At 40.6% G+C, this 26,705-nt stretch overlaps 1 protein-coding gene across 1 annotated transcript in view; it reads left to right on the forward strand.

Moving 5' to 3' along the window:
• PAPSS2 (3'-phosphoadenosine 5'-phosphosulfate synthase 2) overlaps positions 1-26,705 on the forward strand; it is an 89,303-nt gene that overhangs the window by 54,322 nt on the left and 8,276 nt on the right. Inside the window, exons 3-8 of the mRNA XM_003810497.5 lie at positions 381-616; positions 1,345-1,483; positions 2,041-2,159; positions 2,281-2,394; positions 3,028-3,139; positions 14,585-14,790. Coding sequence (XP_003810545.3) covers positions 381-616; positions 1,345-1,483; positions 2,041-2,159; positions 2,281-2,394; positions 3,028-3,139; positions 14,585-14,790 — 926 coding nt within the window. The remainder of the gene's footprint in view (positions 1-380; positions 617-1,344; positions 1,484-2,040; positions 2,160-2,280; positions 2,395-3,027; positions 3,140-14,584; positions 14,791-26,705) is intronic.

Here is a 26,705-nt window from a genome sequence, read left to right on the forward strand (position 1 = left end):
TGGTCCTCCCACCTTGGCCTCCCAAAATGCTGGGATTACAGGCATGAGCCACCACCATGCCCAGCCTGTATGACAACTTTCTAATCTTTAAAACACTCTGCAGCCCAAACAGAACACATCGAGGACCACATGTAGCCCCCAAATCTCCCTATTTATGAAGCCTGCTTGCTTTGAAAAGCTATAATCCTAACACAGGACAAGTAGTTATTTCAAAATTTGAGAGAAATGTAAGTACTTGCCTTGTAGTCAACTACACTGATTTCTTTCTTTCTTTTTTTTTTTTTAAGATTTAGTTATATTTCAAATTACTAGATTAGTTCACAATTTGTCATCTTAAACTATCCAGGCCGATGTCAGTCTGTTTTATCTGTTCTGAACAGGTCTCTCTGGTGCTGGAAAAACAACGATAAGTTTTGCCCTGGAGGAGTACCTTGTCTCCCATGCCATCCCTTGTTACTCCCTGGATGGGGACAATGTCCGTCATGGCCTTAACAGAAATCTCGGATTCTCTCCTGGGGACAGAGAGGAAAATATCCGCCGGATTGCTGAGGTGGCTAAGCTGTTTGCTGATGCTGGTCTGGTCTGCATTACCAGCTTTATTTCTCCATTCGCAAAGGTAAAAAAAAAAAAAAAAAAAAAAAGGGCACTACACACGATTCCCACACACAGTGCAAGTGCTCTCCAACTGCTAGGGGAAGGAATCGGAGAGGGAGGGCATAAGAATGTCTCCTTTCAATTTCCCGACTATTTCTTCCCCCAATAACAGGCTCTCTCATTTCCTCTATTTAATATTGGTTATATAAAGGAGTTCCTTCCTTTCCAGATGCCAGGGCGCCAGTAGACATAAACCCTTCCATGTTCACAATTATAAGGAACATTTGGTGAGAGTCGAAGGGAAGGAAAAGTTAAACGAGAAACTCTAAAGCTCTGTAATTTTAGTTGTCGGAAAAAGGATCCAGCTAAAGAAAAGAGCAGTTCACGGCCAAAGCTTCGGGTTCTATGTGTTTAATGCTGACATCACTGAGGTGGAGTGTCACTCTTCTTTTAAATCAGGAAATTGAGCCAAACATCAGATGTAGCTTAGAACACATCCTTTGAATGAAATGCTCCCATATGGTCAGTGCTTTCCTGCTAAGAGGGCCTATTTTCCATGGTTTTCTGTGAAAGTCCTTGAGAGAGCTGTGTTTACCAGAGTGAAATTTCTGGACTTTCTCTCAAGCACTCTGCAAAGCACAAACCCCAGTGTTATCTCAAGGCTATTGAAAACCAAAGTACACAGTGTTTTGTGATTTAGAATTTCACCGTGAAACCTCTTTTTACATTCCGAATCATATTGCTTTTCAGGATCGTGAGAATGCCCGCAAAATACATGAATCAGCAGGGCTGCCATTCTTTGAAATATTTGTAGATGCACCTCTAAATATTTGTGAAAGCAGAGACGTAAAAGGCCTCTATAAAAGGGCCAGAGCTGGGGAGATTAAAGGTAAGAGAATTGGCTAGTAGCGTCTACCAGTTACATAGGCTGTCAGTCCTTATTCTGTCCTCAGAAATCTTCCTTGAGTTTCAAACTCTGTTTTCCAAAATTGCATATAACATGCACAACTTTTTATCAAATCATGATATATTCAGTATGCCCAGGGGCTTATTAAAAGGTAGGGTTTTATTTTTAAGAATTGTCATCTCAGCCATATGCAATAAAGTTCAGAGAACTAGAATGGATATTTATATGTGAGTGTGTGTGTGTGTAGGAGTGTTTCAGAGTTCTTCCTTATTCTTGTCTTCCTTTTTGATTGTAATCATCTATAGAGGGCTTCAACTTAGCCAGCCGGATTTTGTTGACAATTTGGGGCTTTCCATATTGAAAATACAGCTATATATTTTCTTACTTATGGCTAGAAGTCAAGGATGGCTGTTTGACCTTTTCTGTTAAAGTGTGAATTTTCAGTTTAATACATTATTCCAACATGTGTTTTGCCTTATTGATTAAAAAGGTTATTCTGTCAATACAGATGCGATGATTGTCACCCATATGCTTTGCAGGATTTACAGGTATTGATTCTGATTATGAGAAACCTGAAACTCCTGAGCGTGTGCTTAAAACCAATTTGTCCACAGTGAGTGACTGTGTCCACCAGGTAGTGGAACTTCTGCAAGAGCAGGTAGGTGAACCGGTTGTCTTTTTTTATATGTTTAATAAAATCATGAAAGACAATCTATGCCTCTTTACTGAAGCATTCTTTTTACAGTTTTCAAGTTTTTACCAATGCTGTTTCATTTCAGAACATTGTACCCTATACTATAATCAAAGATATCCACGAACTCTTTGTGCCGGAAAACAAACTTGACCACGTCCGAGCTGAGGCTGAAACTCTCCCTTCATTATCAATTACTAAGGTAAGTGGGTACAGACTGGTCAAATAATTAGGCTTAATATCAGTCATTATAATTTATTTACAATTACTCTTAACAATAAGAAAAGTATAAATAAGGTGCACATAATGTCCATAAATAAAACACTCCTTTTTTTCCAAGTTATTTTTAACCTCTTCTCCAAAGAAATCTCTCACCAAGAATTGCCACAAGGCAGCTGATCAATGCCATGTATGGAGGTGACTGGGAAAATAACTTCTGTATTTGCATTGGACAATTTTACATAGCTGTCATTGTACCAGTAAGTACATCTGGTAGAAAAATATAGCCAAACCAGGATTTTTGTGGATAAAAGAAAGAAAGAATAAACAGTGAATTTTCAACTCAGTTGCACATTTTGGGAATAGATACAACCTAAAAATGTTCAAATAAGTCATCTCAATACAAAATCTTTTCACCACTATTTCATAGGAAACTTCCAAACTTAAATATTTCTGGCCCTTAGATCATGGGTTAGCATAACAGGTGGGGACACTTAAAACATAGAAGGTTCTGCCCTCATCCTCCTGTTAACTGAATAAGAAAGGACTTCCCTGGGGCCAGATGCCTGGAAAACAGAACTTATGAAAATGTTCAACTACTTTTTGTGTTTTGCAGCTGGATCTCCAGTGGGTCCAGGTTTTGAGCGAAGGCTGGGCCACTCCCCTCAAAGGTTTCATGCGGGAGAAGGAGTACTTACAGGTTATGCACTTTGACACCCTGCTAGATGGTATGTTTTTGTTGTTGTTTCTTACTCTTTGTTGTTAAGGAAAAAAAAAAAAATCTTTCCCAGAAGTTTTGCAGGAACAGGAAGTTAGTCTTTGGTTTGCAAATCTTATTGCAAAACTATTTGGATCATTTACAGTGTGCTCCATTCTATTATGTTTAAGCTTCCATTTTTAGGATTTTTTGGTTGTTCTCAAAGGTTGTTCCTTTAAAACTAAGGAACTGAAAAATGGTCTAAAGCCAAGAGAAAGACAAGTCTGTTTCATCTCCACTTGCTGTTTGCTGGTGCTGATATTCAGAAGGTAGCACGCAGAAGTACCATTGCCACCTGCTAGGGACATTCCTAGGGCAGCCAAGATGAGGTCAGCACATGTTGCTGACCTCCATGGCACCCTCCACCCTCCAGGTTGCTCATGTCAAGCATTATTGCAACAACTGCTTTCTTTGGTGCATGCTAAAGTGTCAATGTTCGTGCCCACACATGAAATATATTAAAATGGTTTCATCCACTACACTCTAACAAAAGAGCATTAAGGCAGCTTTCTGGCCACGAGCTGAATGGCTTTTAGAAAACCAATCTGGTCAAGCTCAGAAGCATGTGTTATTGTGAAGACTTCCGGACCCTTCTGTGATCATTTCCTTCCTAGAACTGCCTGAACTTATCAAATAAACTTATCTATTTCAAGACCTTCGGGGAATGGCTGCTAAGTGGGGAAGGAGTAGGGGTAGAGTCACGCTGAATTTGTAATGCTGAGCAGGGCTCCAAGCCTTTTAGGAAGAAAAATCAAATAAGATGCTCTTTTTTGGGAGAGGTGTTCATGTCCTGTGTTTGTGCCTTTGCCTGGGGAATGGGGCATGAACTCAGAATCAGAACTCAAAGACTGATCAGCATGGGCCCTCTTCCCTTATTCTTTTGCTGTGACAGATAACACCCCACAACCTGAATCCTTCACTTCTCAGATTAAATAATATTCCCCAAAGACACTTAGTTTACTTCTAGCTTGCTTTAACAACAAAAATAATAATGCATATCCCTATACCACGTCTCTGTTTTCAAAGCATTTTCTCAGGCATTATTTCATTTGATCCTCACAAAAGCCCTAGAAAACAGGCAGCAATTATTATCCCACTTTACAGATGAGGAAACTGCCTCAGATTAAGTGATTTGCTCATAACATTCATAAGTGAAAGCCCAAGACCAGAGTCCAGAATCTTAGGAATCCTGGCCCAGTGCTCCTTACATACCAGTCTGCTCTCCTGATGTCTTTTCCAATAGAATCTACAAGGCCTGATGGTCTACAAGGAAGGCTGACTTTTATCTTGATGTCTTGATTTTGACACATGCTGAACACCAACTGCCTGAAGTAAAGGTCATTGGACTTAGCAGCTAGCCATGAGCAAGAGGTTGATTTTGAGCATATGAACAGAGCTGTGGCCAAAAGACAAGTGAACTACATTGAAAGAGGGGGCCTCATTACAGACAACAAGGTGCTGTTGACCTTGGACAAGTGTTCCTTTCATAAAGAAAAATACTAGGGTGGTGGAAGTGGTTGCAGAGGTCAGTGTTAATGGAAATCAGAGGTCCTTAGCCTGAGATCTAGGACTTCAGGGTGGGCTAACAAAAAATCTTAGAGGCAAAAATGTTTGTGTTTTGATAAGGGAAGGAAGGAGCATTTTCCTGGGTTGAGAATTTATAGCTTTTGATAGATTCTGTTTTTTCCTTTAATTATTTTTTATTTTTTAGAAATAGGGTCTTGCTCCATCACCCAGGCTAGAGTGCAGTGGCATGATCATAGCTCACTGAAGCCTTGAACTCCTGAATTCAAGCAATCCTTCCACCTCTGCCTCCTGGGCAGCTGGGACTACAGGCATGTACCACCATGCCTGGCAGATTTCTAAATTTGTTTTGTAGAGATAAGGTCTCACTATATTGCGCAGGGATAAGGTCTCACAGTGTTGCCCAGGCCGATCTTGAATTCCTTTCCTCAAGTCATCCTCCTGCCTTGGCCTTGCAAAGTGCTATTATAGACAACAAATTCTTAAAAGAGTCTGTGATCCAAAAAGATGAAGAACAGCTAATGCAGATAATCCATCTGGATTATTTAGGCAAAATCTCTAGCCTTTCTTTTACACTGTCTCAATTTCATTTTATGGGGGTTTTTCAACTTGCAAAACCTGTTGATTTTCTTTTTTCTTTTCTTTTCTTTCTTTTTTCTTTTTTTCTTTTTTTTTGAGACAGAGTCTTGCTCTGTCACCCAGGCTGGAGTGCAGTGGCATGATCTCAGCTCACTGCAACCTCTGCCTCCCGGGTTCAAGCGATTCTCCTGAGTAGCTAGGACTACAGGTGCATGCCACCATGCATGGCTAAGTTTTGTATTTTTAGTAGAGACAGGGTTTCACTATGTTGGCCAGGCTGGTCTTGAGCTCCTTGACTTCAGATAATCTGCCCGCCTCAGCCTCCCAAAGTGCTGAGATTACAGGTGTGAGCCCCGGTACCCTGCCAACCCATTGATTTTCTATTTCTTATTTGATGCTCACTACCGTGAGGTGGATGAAGCACTTATTATTGCTCCCAGTTTCCATGTAATCCAGATGTCTGTCCCCGCAAACCCACCAGCCTGGGGATATGAATGAGGTTACCTTCCCATTAATACTTGAAGCCTACTAGTTCCAAGCCCCTACCTGCTCATGCAGAAAGCCCAGTTCTTTCAAAAGCCTACCCGAGTGTTTTTGGGAGTCCCCAAGGAGTGCGTTTCCTGTGTTCCTGAGTCAGGGCCCCAGCCATGTGCCACTTGCTGTGTGGATCTGTGGGTCTGTCTGTACTCAGAAGTGCAGATCATGCTGGGTCACTCCAGCCACCAAAGTTTTGGTGCCAGTAGGGCTTTTGCAGTTTATGGACTCTTCTTCAAGTGGGAAAAATTGTTTCCTTCTTCTGTATTAACCTCAATTGAAGACTGTCTAGGAGGTTGCTTTAGTTCCACAGTGTTAGAGAATTGAGTGAGGCAACTCTTGTAAGCTGTATAGATCCCTTTATCCTCATGTGGCTCCAGTGTGGCTCTGTCAGGAGGGTTCAAGATCAGATGTTTTGCTATTTCCATATCCTTTCCCCTTCCAAGCTGCAGGGCCTGTGTCTGAAACTTTCTGTAAGATTCTTCTTTTCCCTGTGGGAATTATCTGCTGGTTCCACCATCTACCTCTGCAAACAGGGTCCACTGGACATACTTATACAACCCCAGTTATGATCAGGATTCTGAGCTCGGCACAGCCCACAGAAGCATCCTAAATGCCTGTGTAAATTGATAATAAAAATAGATAATCAGGGATTTGATGTGCTGCCCACCCCTACCACTCGCTGTATGTTAAGTTACTTTGGGTCTAAGTAGAGGCAGAATATCACAGTGGATGAGAGTGTGAGCTGCGAAGTCAAACTGTCTAGGTTTGTATGTCAGTGATTAGCTATGAACCTGGGCCAAATTACTTAAACCCTCTGGGCTTTGTTCCTTCATCTGTATAATGGGGATGTTAATAACTGTACCTACCTACCTCATTGGATGTTGAAAGTTTAAAAGAATGCCTGATTCAATAGTCAGTATTTCATACATATTAGCTATTATGAACAAACCACTCTGCATACAGTTAAAAGAATTTGTCAGGCATGGTGGCTCATGACCGTAGTCCCAGCTACTCAGAGCCTAAGGCGGGAGGATCACTTGAGCCCAGGAGCTAGAGTCTCACCTGGGCAACATAGGGAAACTTTGTCTCTAAAAATAAATACATAAATAAAAGAACTTGGAGTCTTGAAGAGACTAAGTGACTTTGTCCCTAGTCACATCAATTTGGAAGTAGCACAGATACGATGTTCATCAGCTAGCCAACAGATAGACACTGAGTGCCCCCATGTGCCAGGGTTTTTCTAGCGGCTGGAGATAGAATGGTAATGAAGGCAGGTGAGCTTGCTGAGAAACACAGTCCAGTCATTTTCTGAGACCTAGTCCAGCAAGTCCTTCCCGCCCCCCATCAGTGGTTGTGAAACTTTCTTTTTTATTTTCTTTTTCTTATTTTATTTTATTTTTTGAGACAGAGTCTCGCTCTGTTGCCCAGGCTGGAGTGCAGTGGCGCGATCTCTGCTCACTGCAACCTCTGCCTCCTGGGTTCAAGCAATTCTTCTGCCTCAGCCTACCAAGTAGCTGAGACTACAGGCGCTTGCCACGAAGCCCAGGAAACTTTTGTATTTTTAGTAGAGATGGGGTTTCACCATATTGGCCAGGCTGGTCTTGAACTCCTGACCTCAAGTGATCCACCTGCCTCAGCCTCCTAAAGTGCTAGGATTAGAGCCATGAGCCGCTGCACGCAGCCGAAACTTTCTTTTTTAAACCAGAGAATTCTTTATTTCATTTCAAAAATCAGAGGCAATCTACACAACAAAATGGAACTGCCTCACTCCCCCAGTAGAAGGGAGTAGGGGCTTGGGCTCCCTTTCACCTGGAGAGCAGCCTGGAGGGTATCAGGAGGAAGCCATTTGAAACGCAGCGACAGAGGCTCCTGACAGTGCCTCACCTGATGGCGTTTGGACTGAGGAGACAGAGTTAAATTGTAAAAAGTGATTTATTTCTATGTCAGAATGTTGGGCAAGATATCATTTATATAGATATCATTTAATTGTAACCAATTCATGAAGGTTTGAGTCACTGCCATTGAAAATTTGAAATGATCTCCACAGCCACAGACATGTGCCCACTTTTGTCTTCCTTCAAACAATTGCAAATTTCTCGATTACCTACAATCTGAAAGCAACATTGTTTTTATTCTGACCATGTCTCCTAAAAATATTTTGTTGGTTTTAATTTTCTCAAAGGTTTATATTTTCCCCTAAATTTAAAAATAAAATAGTTCTGTCTACTCAGTCCAAAAGCCAAAAAAAAAAACCCCAAAACAAAAACCAAATCACTTGTTAGAGTATATGATAATTGTGTAGTATGAGTCACTCCATATTATTACTCAAGAATCTACTTTTATATCAGTGTATCATATCACTTTATTTCTCACTAGAAGTATAGTTCCAGGGTTGTCACAGACCCTTTGATCATAAATGTCACATTTAAATTTAAAAATGGAACCTCAAGCTTGTGTTGACTGATGGCATCCAAGTAGGATCAAGACAGGGGAGCCTTGTGAGACTCCATCATTTAATGGCTATTCTTCCACAGCTCTGACTTTCCAAGGGAGGGTGTGAGAGCACTCTGCATATATCACCAGCACTTATTGAGCACCAATTGTGTTCTGACACTGGAGTTTGACATAGATTATTACATTTAATCAGGATAATACCACTGTGAAGATATTTTGTCCACTTGAGAAAATATGTATTAGAAAGGTTAAATAACTTATTTGAAGCCTAGACTTAAATCCAGGTTGTCCTGGATCTAATGTTGGTGCTTGTTCTGCTGAGCATATTTTCATGTCCTCTAACCATGTGAGATTCTAGGATGTTCTAGGGCAGTTTGCTTCTATACTTGCTCCCAAAGCCTAGTTTGGAAACTATTCTACAGTGGTTGTGAGATCACATGTTTGCAAGAGAAAACTTCTTGGTGAAGCTGGAGGGGATATTAACATATGCTATAATTATTTTAAAACAGATATCTCTTCCCAGTGGATGGAAAAATAAATAAATAAAAAATTAGAAAACCAGATAAACATCTGAACAATGCTTTTGGATTGTATTGAACAACATTCCATACAAGTTCTGATTTCACCAGCTTTTTGCTATTATATACTCTCTATTTTTAAAAATAGCATGACAAAGCTAGTATATTTGTATGTTGTATATGTGAAGTGTCATAATAGGAATTTGTTCTTTGACATTGTTGCTGTAAGATTCGTTTGGTGGAGAGCTGAAAATGTTTCTTAATTGTGTTTATATTTCCCTAGGCATGGCCCTTCCTGGTATGTACTTTAACTTTCCAAGTAGCTAAATTATTATAATTATATATGTTAAATTAACTGGAAATGGCTAAGAACATAACTAAAAGAAAATCTACATTAACCAGTTGGAATCGCTATTAGTTCATGATCCAACCAGCTATAGTAGAATAACACTGTATTTTTCTTTAGACTGGAGTCCAAACAACAGGAAATTTCCCAACCAGATGTAGCTATTGTGTATGATGTAGCATTTGGCTGACAAAAGTAAACTTGTTTCTAAATTATCATTGTACATTTTGTTCCTGAGTCTTTTACATTTATGATCCTCTTCCAATGACTGTTGGTCCTCATTTAGTTTCACAAATCTGGAAATTTTTTTTCCTACAGTGTTTATAAAAGATTTTAAGTTGATGAAGAATAAATCGATTTAAACTGAATGTACCTGGTTGGATTGTGTATGATTGTACTTCATTTGTTTGCAATGTATGATTATGCATGAACTTAATTTCAAGCCATTATGGTTGCTTGTTATGGAACTGGGAGTAAATATACATTTGCTGTGACTGTAAACTTCTGCATTGTACAAGAATGAAAAGGTAGAATTCTGAATATGTCATCTATCTTTGGTATTGCTTTCATCATTGTTGTTTTTCCTTTAAAAAGCCCAGTTAAACAATAAAAAGTAATTTAGGTTTTGCACAGAAACAGTCCCAAACAACCATGAAGCAGATCTATAAGGCTAACACAGAAGGCTTGAAAATTATTGAAAGCAAAATAAAAATCATTCCATTGAACAATAAGCTATCTCTTGGACTTACTGTGGTTAAAGAACCACAATATTCTTTTTCAAAATAAGATATACCACAATAAAATAATCAAGGCAGTGCCCACCAGAGCCAAATGAAGCACATGAAGGAAAAGGCTGAAAACTCAAGTCAGGGTTGAAAGTCATGGGTGATGTTTCAGCACAGTTCAAGTATTACATCTTAGTAATAGTTGGATACGTTTATATATTAGAAAAGTTGATAAAGATGATAGGGAAACTACAGTAAATCTGTGTATACACATGTAGTGTTGTAGCTACAGGCTTATAAGATCAGTTGGCATTATTACTTGGCAGAACTCCTTTCTATAACATCCCACAGATTCACTTCCTTATTGAGACAACCTGCCAGAGTGTTATTTAGTCATTTCAGATTTTCACTCAAGGCCAAGATGAAGGTAGATTAGAGGCTAAATTGGTCAGGAATCTAGTGGACAAGAGGAGGTGGCTGCAACAGTGAAACATCCCTTGGATTTCAAGTCAGAATACTTGATGGAAGGCAACGTTACAGACGTGTTGCAGGCAGCGCTAGGTTCTTTCAGCACCCTGCTCCACATTTTGCTTTGCATTTTGCTTTATTTCGGCCAAGTCATTCTTTATAAGCAGAGGCAAATATCATGGTCTTCCTTTCAGCAATGTGGTCAGTAAGCAATCCACAGAAAGCATGATTTCTAGTGACAACGACAGCATTTCTGAAGGGGTTATTCTTTGTTAGCCTCTCTCCCTTTTCCTCAACTAGACTATGCAGTGGATTTAATCATCTTCCATCAGCAACCTCCATTAACATAGTGCTTTACAGTTTGCCCCCTGCAGCAACCCATGGAGATACATGTCATTTATTAGCCCATTTTTCCAGTGAGGAAACTGAGTTTAGAAAAGTTGAATGACACACATAGTAAAAGGGAGAACTGCTGCCTTTGAATTTAGTGTTCTCTGCAAAGGACTTAGCTGCTCTAATTGCCCGAGAACGTTGAAACAAAGAGTTATTTGAATGACAAACCATTACTTTCTGTACACAGTATCTAGTTTGTGGTTTATAAAGGGTCTCAAAGTATATTGCAGGATTTTATGATAGACCGGATTTGTTTATTGCCAGCAGTTGCTGTCTATTTCCGGTGACATTCTTTAGGTTCTAGTAACCTTTGGAGAGTGTTTAAAAGGTGCAAAGTGATATGCCTGGAAAGTTTAGTTTCATAACTACTAGGGGGAGTCTTATGCCCCGAAGGAATAGAACTCTAATCTTTAACTCTGTCAGAGGCCTTCTAAATGTTGCATTGAAAAGTTAGGTTTAAATGGCTTCATTAATCATGGCACATTCCCTCAAGTCCATAAATAACTGCATTTGCTTCCTCTGGAGTTAAATGTTTTCTTTATTCACCTTCCTTTCATTCTCTTCTGAATCTTGAACTTGAGAACTCTCACAAAATTGTCCCTAATATTATTTTGTGTTATATGCTTAACCATGAGCCCTCATTTTCTCATCTGTGAGTATAATTGAGAGAATAGCCTGTTTGTGAGGGCATCATTGTAGGAGGAACACCGTTTTGTACATTTTGTTACATTATCTAGAATCATAGAGAAATGAGATGTTTTTAGAAAGCCAAATTTTATCCCTTTAAGCCCCAGACTGAAAACCAACTACATATTAACTATCTTATTTAGAAACATTTCAAAATAGTCTTACTAAAAAAAAAAAATGTATTCACTCAAAAAAAAAGAGAATATGTTCAATATAAAGGAACTTTTAAAAATGACTCTGTCATTATTAGTTTTACCAGTTATTAAACTGGGCACTAATGTAATGGTGCCCTGAAGATGGGGAGACCTGTGGGATTGTTGGCTCCCACACTAAAGAACCCCCATAACTCTGTATTTTAGTTTCAGTGTTAGAACCTTGTATAGTCAGGGTTCTCCAGAGAAACAGAACAAACAGGATGCATATCTGTGTGTCTATCTATATACAGATATGCATCTCTCTATATAGACATAGATATAAAATATATGTAACATATTTAAATAAATTTATATATATGCATGTACATATATTAATTTATACATATATTAATTATATATATATTATTTTAATAAATTATTTATTTATTATTATAGAGCCTTATCTCTTTATGTATTATACATTGAGATCTATATATAACATATAGATATTATATCTGAATTATATAATATTTCTGATATATATCTGAATAGATAATATATCTGTATGTTACATATGGATATCTATGTATTATATATAGGTACACAATAAATCTCTGTCTATACACACACATACACACACACACACACACACACACACACACACACACATAGAAAGAGAGAGATTTATTTTAAGGAATTGGTTCGTGTGATTGTGGAATCTGGCAAGTCCGAAAACTGGGAGGCTGGGGACCCCGAGAAGACCTGCGGTTCAAGTCCACAGGCGGTCTGCTGGCATAATTCTCTCCTTTTCTGGGGAGAAGAGTCTTTTGTCTAATTAGGCCTTTGACTGATTGGATGAGGCCCACTCACATTCTGGAGGGTACTCTACTTTACTCAAAGTCTACTGATTTAAATGTTAATCCCATCTAAAAAGTACCTCTACAGAAACATCTAGAATAATGTTTGACTAAATATCTGAGTACTGTGGCCTAGCTAAGTTGACATATAACATCAACCATCACAGTTTCTATGTGTATTTTTTCAGTAGTTTTCCTGTCTCTTCCTTTGTGGTCCAGCTGTCATTGGACATTTCTTGCTGCTGAAGATGTAGCTTCTCTGAATACCACATTCGATGCCTTCTAATTTGCTGTGCTGTATACTGAGAAATCAGAACACCCTGTTTATTTAAATTCCTCTTAAAGCAAGAGACTCAGCATAATGGTGAGAGGAGCTCACACTCCAGAGAAAGTACATGTGCGTTAATGACTTGATGTCATTTTTCACTCCTCTGTGTTTTTGGACAGATGATTCTCAACTGTGGTTGTGCTAGCAAGACCTGTGATTCCCAGATAAGTGAGATTACCAGTATCCTAAAAAATATTTAGGAAAGAGGGAGCAGGAGGGGGAAGAAAAGGTGATTTTATGCCGAAACCACCATGAATAACATCAAGAGGACTGCTCGTTTGGGATCCCATAGATTAGTGGGTTTTGTTTTGTTTTTTGAGACAGGATCTTGCTCTATCACCCAGGCTGGAGTACAGTGGAGTGATCAGGGCTCATTGCAGCCTCAAACTTCTGGGCTCAGGTGACCCTCTTGCCTCAGCCTCCTGAGTAGCTGGGACTACAAGTGCATGCCAACATGTCCAGCTAATTTAAAAAAAAAAAGTGTGTATACACACACACTCACACACACACACATATTTTTTGGTAGAGATGAGGTCTTGCTATGTTACCCAGGCTGGTCACAAACTCTTGGCCTGAAGCAATCCTCCCATCTTGGCCTCCCAAAATGCTGGGATTATAGGTGTAAGCCACTGCACCTGGCTGAAAATACATTTTTTACAAGTGCATGAGATGGGTACAGAAAATAGAATGAATAAGATCTAGTATTTGATAGCACAACAGGATGACTATAGTCAATAATAATTTAACGGCTGGGCACGGTGGCTTACGTCTCTTATCCCAGCATTTTGGGAGGCTGAGGTTGGCAGATCATGAGAGGTCAAGAGATCGAGACCATCCTGGCCAACATGGTGAAACCCCGTCTCTACTACAAATACAAAAATTAGCTGGGAGTGGTGGCACATGCCTGTAATCCCAGCTACTCCGGAGGCTGAGGCAGGACAATAGCTTGAACCTGGGAGGCAGAGGTTGCAGTGAGCCAAGATCGTGCCAGTGAACTCCAGCCTGGCGGCAGAGCAAGACTCTGTCTAAAAATAAAGTAAAATAAAATAAATTAACAGTGCATTTAAAAATAACTAAGAGGATAATTGGATTTTTGTAACACAAAGGATAAATGCTTGAGGTGATGGGTACCTCATTTGCCCTGATGTGATTATTATGCATTGTATTCCTGTATCAAAATATCTTATGCACCCCATAAGCATATACACTATGTACCCAAGAAAGTTAAAATTTTTAAATTAAAGAAAAAGGTGAATGAGGTATTACCCAGATTGTAGTTGATTAGTATTAAAAAAGACAAACACACAGCTGTCATAAGTAACTTATTATACAAAAAATGCATATTCTCATTCCCATAGATTCATATCAATTATCTGATTTTTTTCTTTGTTTTCAATTCAGTGTATTGGTATGCAGATAGAGCCTAAACAGGTGATGAAATAAGAGACTTGCTTAACGTTCTTACCAGTTTCATTTCCAAGAAAGACTAGAGAGTTTTGTTTTGGTTTGTTTTGCTAGCTTAATTTTATTTAATTGGGTTTTGGAAAATTTTAAACTTCCTACTGCATTGAGGTCAGGACTTAGATATGAAAAGGGAACCCACAAAGAGGCGTTTCCAAAGTTAGATCACTTATGGAGGCCACCTCCATGATTTAAAACTCAACCCACTTTTCACATATGCTCCACTTGCTTTGGGAAGCCCTTCAAGGACTTGTCATAGAATCTAGAGAAACTGGTGCAGCTAACACAACTACTTGGATTTGGGTCTTAATGCTTCTTGAAGGAAATGTTTGGAAGGGGCATTCATGCTTCAAGGATGGCACACCTTATATCTAGTTTTCGTGCATCACATGGCTCTTTCCACAGATGGCGTGATCAACATGAGCATCCCCATTGTACTGCCCGTCTCTGCAGAGGATAAGACACGGCTGGAAGGGTGCAGCAAGTTTGTCCTGGCACATGGTGGACGGAGGGTAGCTATCTTACGAGACGCTGAATTCTATGAACACAGAAAAGAGGAACGCTGTTCCCGTGTTTGGGGGACAACATGTACAAAACACCCCCATATCAAAGTAAGTCACAAAACCTTTGGAAGGACTTTCTTGAGCTATTTAAACTGAGAAGAAAAATAACTCTTTTAAATTCCTTTGCAAAGGACTTAGAAAAACTGGGATTAGGTGGAAGAATGTATTTCTAAGGTAGAGTTTGCAGGCTTTGCCTCAGGAGATGTTTTTAGAAAGGTGCAAAGAAATGTCTTTCTGTTTGAGGTCTGGTCTCAATGATCTCTTGAGTCCTCAGATTCTGCAGTGGCTGGCATCCTCAGCTAAATGGGACCAGATAAGAAATTTAGTCTGACAACATGAGTAGAGAAACAAAATCATAGCTGTAGCTATGCACAAAACCATAATCAGAGCTTGCAGCCCTGTCCATCTTGAAAATGCACAAGGAACATAAGTATCTTCATAAAGAATGGACCCAACCAAATGCTGGAACAAGAACTCAGAGTTCATGCTCTGTGGCTAGTGAGGGGGTCAATGATACTCTCTTAGTAAATGATACTCTCTTAGTAAACAAAAATCAGCACAGATAGTGGCAGAGTTTCCAGAGGAAAGATATTTTTTCAGTGGATATTTTTAAGATTGAAAAAAATGTGTTCATCTGATAGGATCAGGTAGGGTCTATCATGCCTAAAGGGAAAATAGACTAACTCCTCAGATTCCTTCACAGCTTCTAATTACTGTTGGTGATGGGGTGGGGTGGGATTTTATTAAGTTGCTGGCTGTGGTTCATTTCCCACAAAGAAAAATACGTGAAATTGAATGGTAAAACCATCCCTCATCCAAGATAAGAGCAGTAGGGTGGAAATGAAAAAAGTCATATACTACTAATTTGACTTCTCAAATCTCCCAGCATGTCCCTTTCAGCATGTTCACAGGAAGAGAGAGCACTGTCAGACCCAGGAGACTCTAAAAAGCCTGGGATTAGACAAGGCATGCCCTCCCTCTGGGCCTCAGTTTCTTTATTATAAAAGGAGAGGCCAGGCTGGGCGCGGTGGCTCACGCCTGTAATCCCAGTACTTTGGGAGGCCGAGGCCAGCAGATCACCTGAGGTCGGGAGTTCGAGAACAGCCTGGCCAACATGGTGAAACCCCGTCTCTACTAAAAATACAGATATTAGCTGGACATGGTGGCGGGCACCTGTAATCCCAGCTACTCAGGAGGCTAAAGCACGAGAGTTGCTTGAACCCAGGAGGCAGCAGTTGCAGTGAGCCAAGCTGCCAGTGTACCCTAGACTGGGTGACAGAGCGAGACTCTGTCTGAAAGAAAAAAAAAAGAGAGGCCAGACTCAAAATAACTGTAAGATCTCATCCAGCCTCATGACCCTGTCAAAAGATATGGCTTCTTTTGTTCTTCATTTTTGTTACAAAATGTTCCAAGATAGGAAAGACCTTTTAAGTCCCCTGTTTGTGGCCTCTGAAGACCTTCTCTATCTGAACACAAAAGGTCAATGGCAAGCAAAGCAGCTTTTTCATTTATTTATTTTTATTTTTAAAAACTTTTTATTTATGATTTTTTGAGATGGAGTCTTGCTCTGTCATAATCGTATAGGTTTGGGATTTTATCTTTACTCAGTGACTGAAAGAATAGCAGCCTTTGGTTATGGTTATGTCAGCTCAGATATTTCTACCCTTTGGGAATGATATTCGCATACACACGACTAGCACTAAAAAAACCTGAAGAGTTTCTTAAGTGATTACAGGCATACCTCATTTTACTATGCTTCACTTTATCGTGCTTCACAGATTTTGCTTTTCTTTCTTTCTTTTTTTTTTTTTTAACAAATTGAAGGTTTGTGTCAACCCTGCACTGAGAAAGTCTGTGAGTGCCATTTTCCCAGCAGTGTGTGCTCATTTTGTGTCTCTGTGTCACATTTTGGTGATTCTTATGATATTTTAGATCTCTTCATTATTATTATGACCTGTTATGGTGATCTACGGTTAGTGATCTTTGATGTTACTATTGTAATTGTTTTGGTACACCACGAATTGCACCCATATGATGGCAGACTTAATTGATAAATGTTGTGTGTGTTCTGCCTTCTCCACTCACTGGCCATTCCCGCATCTCTCTCCCTCTCCTTGGGCCTCCCTATTTCCTGAGATCCAACAATATTTGAATTAGGCCAATTAATAACCCTGCAATGGCCTCTAAGTATTCAGGTGAAAGGAAGACTCACACATCTCTCACTTTAAATCAAAATGATTGAGCTTAGTGAGGAAGGCATGTAGAAAGCTGAAATTGGGCCCAGGTGCAGTGGCTCACACTTGTAATCCCAGCACTTTGGGAGGCCAGGGTGGGCGGATCACTTGAAGTCAGGAGTCCGGGACCAGCCTGACCAACATGGAGAAACCCCATCTCTACTAAAAATACAAAATTAGCCGGGCATGGTGGTGCATGCCTGTAATCCCAGCTACTTGGGAGCTTGAGGCAGGAGAATCGCTTGAACCCAGGAAGTGGAGGTTGCATTGAGCCGAGGTAGCGCCATTGCACTCCAGCCTGCAACAAGAGTGATACTCCGTCTCAAAAAAAATAAGAAAAAGAAATTTGAATTAGGCCTCCTGGGCCAGTTAGCCAAGTTGTAAATGCAAAGGAAAAGTTCTTGGAGGAAATTACACACAGTGAGCTAACAAATGATAAGAAAACAAAGCAGCCTTATTGCCAATTAGGGGTCAAGGGAAAACTTCCCCTTTGCCCCCTGAAGTTTTGCTGAAAAGGCAACTGACAAAAGGCAGATTAATGAGAAAAGGCATCCAGATTTATTAGTGCACACGGGGAAAATCACAGAGTGATTACTCCTTACCCCGATGGGGTAGAGAAGCTTATATACCATCCTGAGATTATAGAAAAAATGAGGGCTCAGAGGATGGCCAAAACCAGGTTATGGCAGTAAATCAGGTTATGCTGGTAAGACAGGTTATGGGAGGGAGGGAAGAGAAGGCCTGTGTAGCAAAGATGGTCTTGTTATATAGATGAAATGAAATTTTAGAGGTAAATGTTTCTTTCAGACCTTTAAATGTGTCAAAGTCTCAGTTAATGTTTCCTAGATCCAGCAAGGGAAGGCCCTTAGAGAAAGCCTGGCTGTAACAATGTAGATTTTCTCTTCAAATGCAAATGTACCCCACAAAAGGCAGATTTTTAGCTATTTTTGTATTTTCCAGCCCTTTTGAATAGCCGTCTTGAACTATGTCAAAGAAATATATTTTGGGGTAAAATATTTTGGTTTCCTTAACAGATATGGAGAAGGTTTGAGTGGTCTTGTCCAACCAGCTACAACATTCCCTTAAGCCAAAACACCTAATTCAGAGCAAAGCCCTAACTCCCTTCAATTCTATGAAGGTTGAGAGAGGTGAGGAAGCTGCAGAAGAAAAGTTGGAAGCTAGCAGAGGTTGGTTCAAGGGGTTTAAGGAAAAAAGCCATCTCCATAACATAAAAGTACAAGGTGATGCAGCAAGTGCTGATGTAGGAGCTGCAGCAAGTTACCCAGAAGATCTAGCTAAGATCATTGATGTAGGTGGCTACACTAACAACAGATTTTCAGTGTAGAAGAAACAGCCTTCTATTGGAAGAAGATGCCACCTAGGATTTTCAGAGCTAAAGAAGAGAAGTCAATGCCTGGCTTCAAAGCTTCAAAGGACAGGCTAACTCTCCTGTTAGGAGCTAGTATAGCTGGTGACTTTAAGTTGAAGCCAGTGCTCATTGGCCATTCTGAAAATCCTAGGGTCCTTAAGGATTATGCTGAATTTATTCTTCCTGTGCTCTATAAATGGAAAAACAAAGCCTGGATGATAGCACATCTGTTTACAGCGTGGTTTACTGAATATTTTAAGCCCACTATTGAGACCGACTGCTCAAAAAAAGATTCATTTCAAAATATCACTGCTAATTGACAGTGCACCTAGTTACCCAAGAACTCTGAGGAAGATGTATAAGGAGATTAATTTGTTTTCATGCATAACACCATCCATTCTGCAGCCCACGGATCAAAGAGTAATTTCAACTTTCAGGTCTTATTGTTTAAGAAATACATTTTGTAAGGGTGTAGCTGCTCTAGATGGTGATTCCTCAGATGAACGTGGGCAAAGTAAACTGAAAACCTTCTGGAAGGGATTCACCATTCTGGATGCCATCAAGAACATTTGCAATTCGTGGGAAGAGGTTAACTATCAACACTAATGGGAGTTTGGAAGAAGTTGATTTCATCCTTCATGGATGACTTTGAGGGGTTCAAGACTTCAGTAGAGGAAGTAACTGCAGACGTGGTGGAAATAGCAAGAGAACTAGAATTAGAAGTGGAGCCTGAAGAAGTAACTGAATTGTTGCAATCTCATGATAGAATTTGAAAGGATGAGGAGTTGCTTCCTATGAATGAGCAAATAAATCGTTTTTTTTGAGATAGAATCTACTCCTGGTGAAGATGCTCTTGAAATGGCAACAAAGTATTCAGAATATTATGTAAGCTTAGTTGATAAAGCAGTGGCAGCCTGTGAGAGGATTGACTCCAATTTTGAAGGAAGTTCTACCGTGGGTAAAATGCTATCAAACAGCATCTCATGCTACAGAGAAATCTTTCATGAAAGAAAGAGTCAATTGATATGACAAACTTCATTGTTGTCTTATTTTAATAAATTGCCACAGCCACCCCAGACTTTAGCAACCATCACCCTGATTTGTCAGCAGCTATTAACACAAGACTCTCCACCAGGAGAATGATTACAACTCTCTGAAGGCTCAGAGGATCATTAACATTTTTAGCAAAAAGGTATTTTTAAATTAAGATAGGCTGGGCGCGGTGGCTCACCCTGTAATCCCAACACTTTGGGAGGCCGATTGTTTCAGCCCAGGAGTTTGAGATCAGCCTTGGCAACATGGCGAAACCCTCTCCCTGCTAAAAATACAAAAAATTAGCTGGGCATAGTGGTGCACACCTGTAGTACCACCTACTCAGGAGGCTGAGGTGGGAGGATCACCTGAGCCTGGGAAGTCGAGGCTGCAGTGAGCTGTGATTGTATCAGTGCACTCCAACCTGGGCTATAGGAGTGAGACCCTTTCTCAAAAAAAAAAAAAGTTTAGATAATATTACATTTTAAAGACATAATGCCATTGCACACTTCATAGACTACGGTATAGTGTAAACATAACTTTTAAAATGCACTGGGAAACCAAAAAATTTGTGTGACTCCGTTTATTACAATATTCACTTTATTGCAGTAGTCTGGAACTGAACCTGCAATGTTTCTCAGGTATGCCTGTATTTTTTTCATCATGCCTTACAATGCATGCTGGCAGATGGAACTCAGAATTTTAGAATTTCTTAGAAGCCAAGGAGAATGGTGGCATGACTTGTGTCTTTGACAATATTTTCAGTGATTCTATACCTTTAGGTTATTAGGGGGACTCGATAAACATTCCCAGGGAGCTAATGGTGAGAAATGAGCCTTGGATAACCAGAGAGAGAAAGCCACTCACCCTGCAGACATTTTGTGCAAAAGTGAGAGAGATTGATGAAGATTGTTGAAGATTGTCGCATGTACCAAACACACAAGTTTTATTGGCAAAATAATTCTTTTTGCTGTGTCCTTTTTTAGCACTCTGAAACCCACAAAAACACTTTAACACAGGTTTTTAGAACCCCACAGCTTCCAAAAGTAATTACTTCTGCGGGAATCCTGGGCCTTATTCTATTTCCATGTGGCACTGGGAGTGATATTTGCAAGGAAAATAGAGTCACTAGGAAATGGTCTGCCTTTGTTACAGAGCTTATCTCCAACGTCATTCTTGACCTTCCATTCAAGGCATCCAGCCCTCTCTTTGGCATCACTAAGTATAGAACCATGTGACATGCGCTCAAATGAAATCGTCAGGAGGAGCAGGTGAAACTTGTAAAACTAATGCTTGCTGGGGCTTTGTTGCCTTTCGTCCATGGCTCCCAGAGATTTGTCAAGTAGTAATTATTTTTCACAATGCTCTTGGTGAGGAAAGTAAGAATCATTACTCCTGTTTTGCACTCTACATTTTCTTGTACAAACCAAGAGAACAGAATATGACTTCTCAATGAAAGATGGGAATGAGAGTTTATAGCCTTTAGCTCCACAATGAAAACCATATGGTTAGTTATATCAACAGAATCACCTGAGGAGCTTTACAAATCACCCATGACTGGATCCCATCCTCACAGATTCTCATTTAATTGGCTTTGAGTCAGATCTGATTATTGAGGGGTGGGTAGTTAAAGCTCCCCGTGATTCTAATGGGCTGTGAAGGTTGAGAACTATTGAGTTAGATAATTGTTTGGAGCTATTTTCTTTAGGGCCCCACCTGCATATATCCTGCAAGTACCTCAAACTCAACATGTTTAACCTCCCCCCAAGCCTGTTCCCCCTACTATGTCTCCTATCTTAGTGACAGCTTCACCATCCAAATGGTGGCCTGTGACCAAAACCTGGATGCCATTCTTGCTTCTCTCTTCTCCCCTTGTCCATTCAGTCACCACGTCCTGCCAAATGTAGCTTTCAGGTATTGCTTGAATTCATTCACTCCTCTTCTATTCCATCTTGGGTCAGGACATTTCAATTCTTTCCTCTCTCTTGTCTTACTCCCCCCTAATCTCCCACTCTTTAGCTAGAGTGAATTATTCAACTTTTCTTTGGAAACCCCTTTATTAAGATACAATTTACCGCAAAGGCTCTTGCCACCACCAGCCAACACATTCCCTCGTCCAGTCCTTCCAGAGCTGATCATTCGATCATGCGCTCTCTGACTTTTGCACATACTCATCCTTCAACCTGGCACACTGTTTCTTCCACCTCTGCCTCCGGACCTTATTACCTCCTTTCAGAAGTCAGCACTGACTCCTATGACACATGAGCATAACTGAGTGCCCCTTCTTTGTCCTCCCAGAGTAATTTGGACTTGCCCCTTTCATACCTGTGACAGGTGAAGCTGAAATGTCAATATGGGGGCCACTGATGAGAGGCAGTGGGTGCAGTGGTGAGAAGAATCTGGTTTGCAGGAGTCTGAGATTTGGGTCTTGGCTTTGGTAAGAAAGCTCTGTGCACTTGAACTCTGCCACTTCCCCTCTGTAAAACTGCCTTCTCTTCTGAAAATGAGGACATTAAATCTACATTACCTCCAGGTTCCTTAAAGCCCCAGATTCTGTGACTATGACTGATAGCACAGAAATGAATGTGTGTGTGTATATATATATATATATATATATATGTATTCTCCTCTTGTAGGCATTAGTTTTTCTTCTCTTTGATTCTGTTCTCTGCACCCTTTCATCATGACCTTATCTTGCTGAATCCACCATTTCCTTCCTTCTTTCTGGTTTCTTTCCCTTCTCTCTGCTCCCTTTTTGCATTCTTTTTCACCTTCCCACCCTCAGCTGCTCCTCCCTTTCCAATTAGTGCATTCCCTCATCTCCAGATTGTTTCTTTTGAGTCTTCCTCTCCTTGGCCTCTTTGAGCCTATTTATCATAGCTTTCTTAGTCTTTACGCTAGTGGTTGAGCTTATCCTCTCCTTTATGCATTCTTGTGTGTAATTTTGAGCCCAATTCCCTATTTGCTACTTCACTGGGCTCCTGAAGCCTGCTCCCCATTCCTTTTGGCGCATCTAGTTCTGCAAATCCTCTAGCTGTGGCCCCCCTGCTGTCTTTGGCAGGAAGCTTGGAAGGGGGTGGGGACTTCTAGGCCACAAAGCCCTGGGAAATTAAGCAGAGCCTCTGGATCTCCCTTCCTGACAGCTGGACACAGTTCTGGCGAGAATTGGACCACCTTAGGGATAGAGATGCCCCTTGTCCCTCCCCATCCCAGAAATGCCAAACACATAGTTTTAACATTTCTCTTCAAACAGACAGGTTTTTAGGCTGGATGGTGGATGAATTCAGTTTGATGCCCCCTTCACCAATAGATAGAGCAATATATGGTGGACCCCTAGTGTCCAGAATAAATTACTGCATCCTCAGGGGTTTGGAGGTCAATTCTCAAAATTGTGCTGTGTCCAACTCTAAGCAATGAGGAGAAAGTAGATGTATAGGTATGGATATTTGAAAATATTCTTGTTGAATTATCTGACTGAGCACAGAGTTTAGAAAAGAGGCCATGAAAACACAACCAAAAACCTTGCATAATTGCCTTCTGTCTACCGCAGGGTTTCTCAGCCTCAGCACTGTTGACATATTGGACTAGATAAGTCTTCACTGAGAGGGCAGTTCTGTGCAATGTAGGATATTTAGTAGCATCCCTAGCCTCTGTTCACCAGATGCCAATAGCACTTCAGTCATCACAATCAAAATTATCTTCAGATATTGTCAAATGTCACCAGGAGTGACTAAATCAGCCTCTGTTTAGAGCCACTGCTCTATCCCAATCCCCCACTCCCTGAACCTCTCTGGAATGCAGGTCATGGTAAACCCCAATATCTGGCCATAATGGGGACTGTGAACCAGGTCCACCATCACTATCTTCGTGTCTTCCTACTAGGTGTTTCAAATCAGCTTTCGCTCACTCACTCTTGCCTCCCTCTTCTCCGCTAACATTTCAGGTAACCAAGTTGTGTTTGGAAAGTGGTGAAAGGTACTTGGGGTTTGATTAGGGGGAGGATTGTAAAACCATTACATGTTTGACTGAGGAATGAGATTGGCTGTAAGTATTTGTGTCAGTGACTAGGAGAGACACAGCTCTGTAATTGATTATACTTCAATACCAGATGGAAAATATTTAAACTTATAGAAAAAAAACAAAGGTTGCCATGTTTTTCTTTTCTTTCTTTCTTTTTTTTTTTTTTTGAGACAGAGTCTTACTCTGTCGCCCAGGCTGGAGTGCAGTGGCGAGACCCCGGCTCACTGCAACCTCTGCCTCCCAGGTTCAAGTGATTCTCCTGCCTCAACCTCCTGAGTAGCTGGGATTACAGGTGCCTGCCACCAGGCCTGGCTATTTTTTATATTTTTAGTAGAGACAGGGTTTCACCATATTGGCCAGGCTGGTCTTGAACTCCTGACTTCATGATCCACCCACCTCAGCCTCTCAAAGTACTGGGATTACAGGAGTGAGCCACCATGCCAGACCATGTTTTTCTTTTTCATTAGTTTCACCATTCTTCAACCCTGGCTTACCCCTAACATTTGTGGGGCCCAGAGCAAGAATACAAGTGGAGAGCCATACATCATATTTAAAAGTTACATGTGTAACTAACAAACTGCTAAATAAAATGTGTTTGATCCTTCTACTTTGACAACTATGCCTTGATCACAAACTGGAAAGCCAGGTTCAAATATAGACTTCTGGGTTCTGCATCAGACTATGGTAGTGTGTGGAGAGTTGGCCCTTGGCCTTTCACCAACTCTTCCTTCTCCTTCTATGCTTGGCCTCTTCCTATGCTATGTGGGTCCTCTGGATTGATTTGTGGGCACCCCAGGCTGCATGGCTGAGCTCTCTCCACAACCTCTGCAGACCCTCCCTGCTTGGCCCGCCCTCAGAAGTAGGGCTGCTCTGAGTGTGTGGTCCACCCTGGAAAGACAGGTTGGGAGATGAAGCTCTCCCAGGCCTAGCAGCAAGCTCAGAGTTGATTGGGCAGGAAATTCTAGAGTTCTGGGTACCCTGATTATGATCAAAAGAGTAGGTGATGACTCTGGGTGGGTCTTCCTACCAAGGGTCTCCTTGCCTTTATGAGATAGACACAACCAAAGGGGGCCAGAGTTGGGCCATCTAATGTGTGGGACACTATGAAGATGGTTCTTCTGCAGGTATCCAGGTGCTCTTCACACCCACCCTTTCCTGAAGTCACATTTTCAGCTGAGACTGGGAATAGAAAAGTGATTGCTTCTAACCTCAGTGAAATAAATCCTCAGTGAGTTAAAAAACGGTGGTTCCTCTAAAAAAAAAAAAATTAGGGTAAAAAACAGAACATAAAAATTATCATCTTAACCTTCTTGTAAGTGTGCAACTCAGTAATGTTAAGCATATTCACATTGTTGTGAACCAAATCTCCAGAACTTTGTCATCTTGCAAAATGGAAACTCTACACCCATTAAACAACTCCCGCGGTCAGGCATGGTGGCTCACGCTTGTAATCCCAACACTTTGGAAGGCTGAAGTTGGAGGATTGCTTGAGCCCAGGAGTTGAGACCTATCCGGTTATCATAGTGAGAACCTGTCTCTACAAAAAAAAAATTTTAAAATTAGCCAGGTATGGTGGCATGCTTGTAGTCCCAGCTACTTGGGAGGTTGAGGTGGGAGAACTGCATAAGCCCCGGAGGTAGAGGCTGCAGTGAGCTACTGCATGCCAGCCTGGTGACAGAGTGAGACCTGTCTCAAACAAAAACAAAAACAACTCCCCTCTTCTTCTTTCCTCCAGCTCCTGGTAACTACCATCCTTCCTCCAGCCCGTGGTAACTACCATTGCACTCTCTGTTTCTATGAATTCGACTACTTTAGATACCTCATATAAGTGGAATCATGTAATATTTGCTTTTTTGTGACTGGCTTATTTCACTTAGCCTAATGTCCTCAAGGTTCAGCCATGTTATAGCATGTGACAGGATTTCCTTCCTTTTAAAGGATGAATGATCTTCCCTTGTATGTGTATACCACATTTTATTTACCCATTCATCCGTCTATGCACATTTGGGTTGCTTCCACCTCTTGGCTATTTGAATAGTGCTGCTGTGAACATGAGGATACAAATATTTCTTCAAGACTCTTTCATTTCCTTTGAATATACACCCATAAGTAGGATTGCTGGATCATATGGTAGTTCCATTTTTAATTCACTGAGGAACCTCCATACTGTTTTCCATAGTGGTTGCACCTTTTACAATCCCACTAACAGTGTACAAGGGTTCCAATTTTTATTTTTCTACATCCTCGCCAACACCAACACTTGTTTTTTTTCTTTTCTGTGTGTGTGTATGTGTGTGTGTGTGTGTCTCTGTCACCCAGGCTGAAGTGCAGTGACGCAATCATGGCTCACTGCAGCCTCAACCTTCCCAGGCTCAGGTGATCCTCCCACCTCAGCCTGCTGAGTAGCTGGGACTACAGGCATGCACCACCATGCCAGACTAATTTTTATATTTTATGAAGAGATGGGGTTTTACCATGTTGCCCAGGCTGGTCTCAAACTCTGGGCTTAAGCAATCCACCCAACTTGGCTCATGCTGGGATTACAGGCGTGAGCCACTGTGCCCAGCCATTTTCTGTTTTTTAATAGTGGCCATCCTAATGGATGGGAGATGATATCTCATTGTAGTTTTGCTTTGCATTTCTCATAATTAATGATGCTGAGCATCTTACATGCTTTTGGCCATTTGTAGATCATCTCAAGTTATGTCTATTCTTTTGCCTATTTCTTAATTGGGTTAATTTTTTTGTCATTGAGTTGTAGGAGTTTTTATATATTCTGGATATTAACCCCTTATCAGAAAATATGATTTTCAAATATTTTCTCTTTCTATAGGTTGCTTTTTCACTGTTGTGTTCTTTGATGCACATATGTTTGAAGTAGTTGCAATTTTTTTTGCTTTTGTTGCCCATGTTTTAGATGTCATGTCTAATAAATCATTTCCAACTCCAATATCATAAAGCTTTTTCCCTTATATTTTTTGTAAGAGTTTAATAGTTTTATGTCTTACTTTTAGGTGTTTCATCCATTTTGAGTTAAATTTTGTATGTGGTGTAAGATAAGGGTCCAACTTCATTCCTTTGCATGTGGATATCCAGTTTTCCCAACATTATTTGTTGAAGAGACTGTCCTTTCCCCCATTGAGTGGTCCTGGTACCCTTGTCAAAGATTATTTTTAAAAATAGGGTTTTAGCTAATAGTCTATGTTTAGCCTTAGATGTGAATTTGGCTACATTTTGCTGCACTTTGGAGATTTCCTTTTGTTTTAAAATCAGATATAATTGAAGAAGGCTGCTTCTTTTGAGAATTT

Source organism: Pan paniscus, chromosome 8 (genome assembly GCF_029289425.2).
Source record: "Pan paniscus chromosome 8, NHGRI_mPanPan1-v2.0_pri, whole genome shotgun sequence".
Classification (NCBI taxonomy): Eukaryota; Metazoa; Chordata; class Mammalia; order Primates; family Hominidae; genus Pan; species Pan paniscus.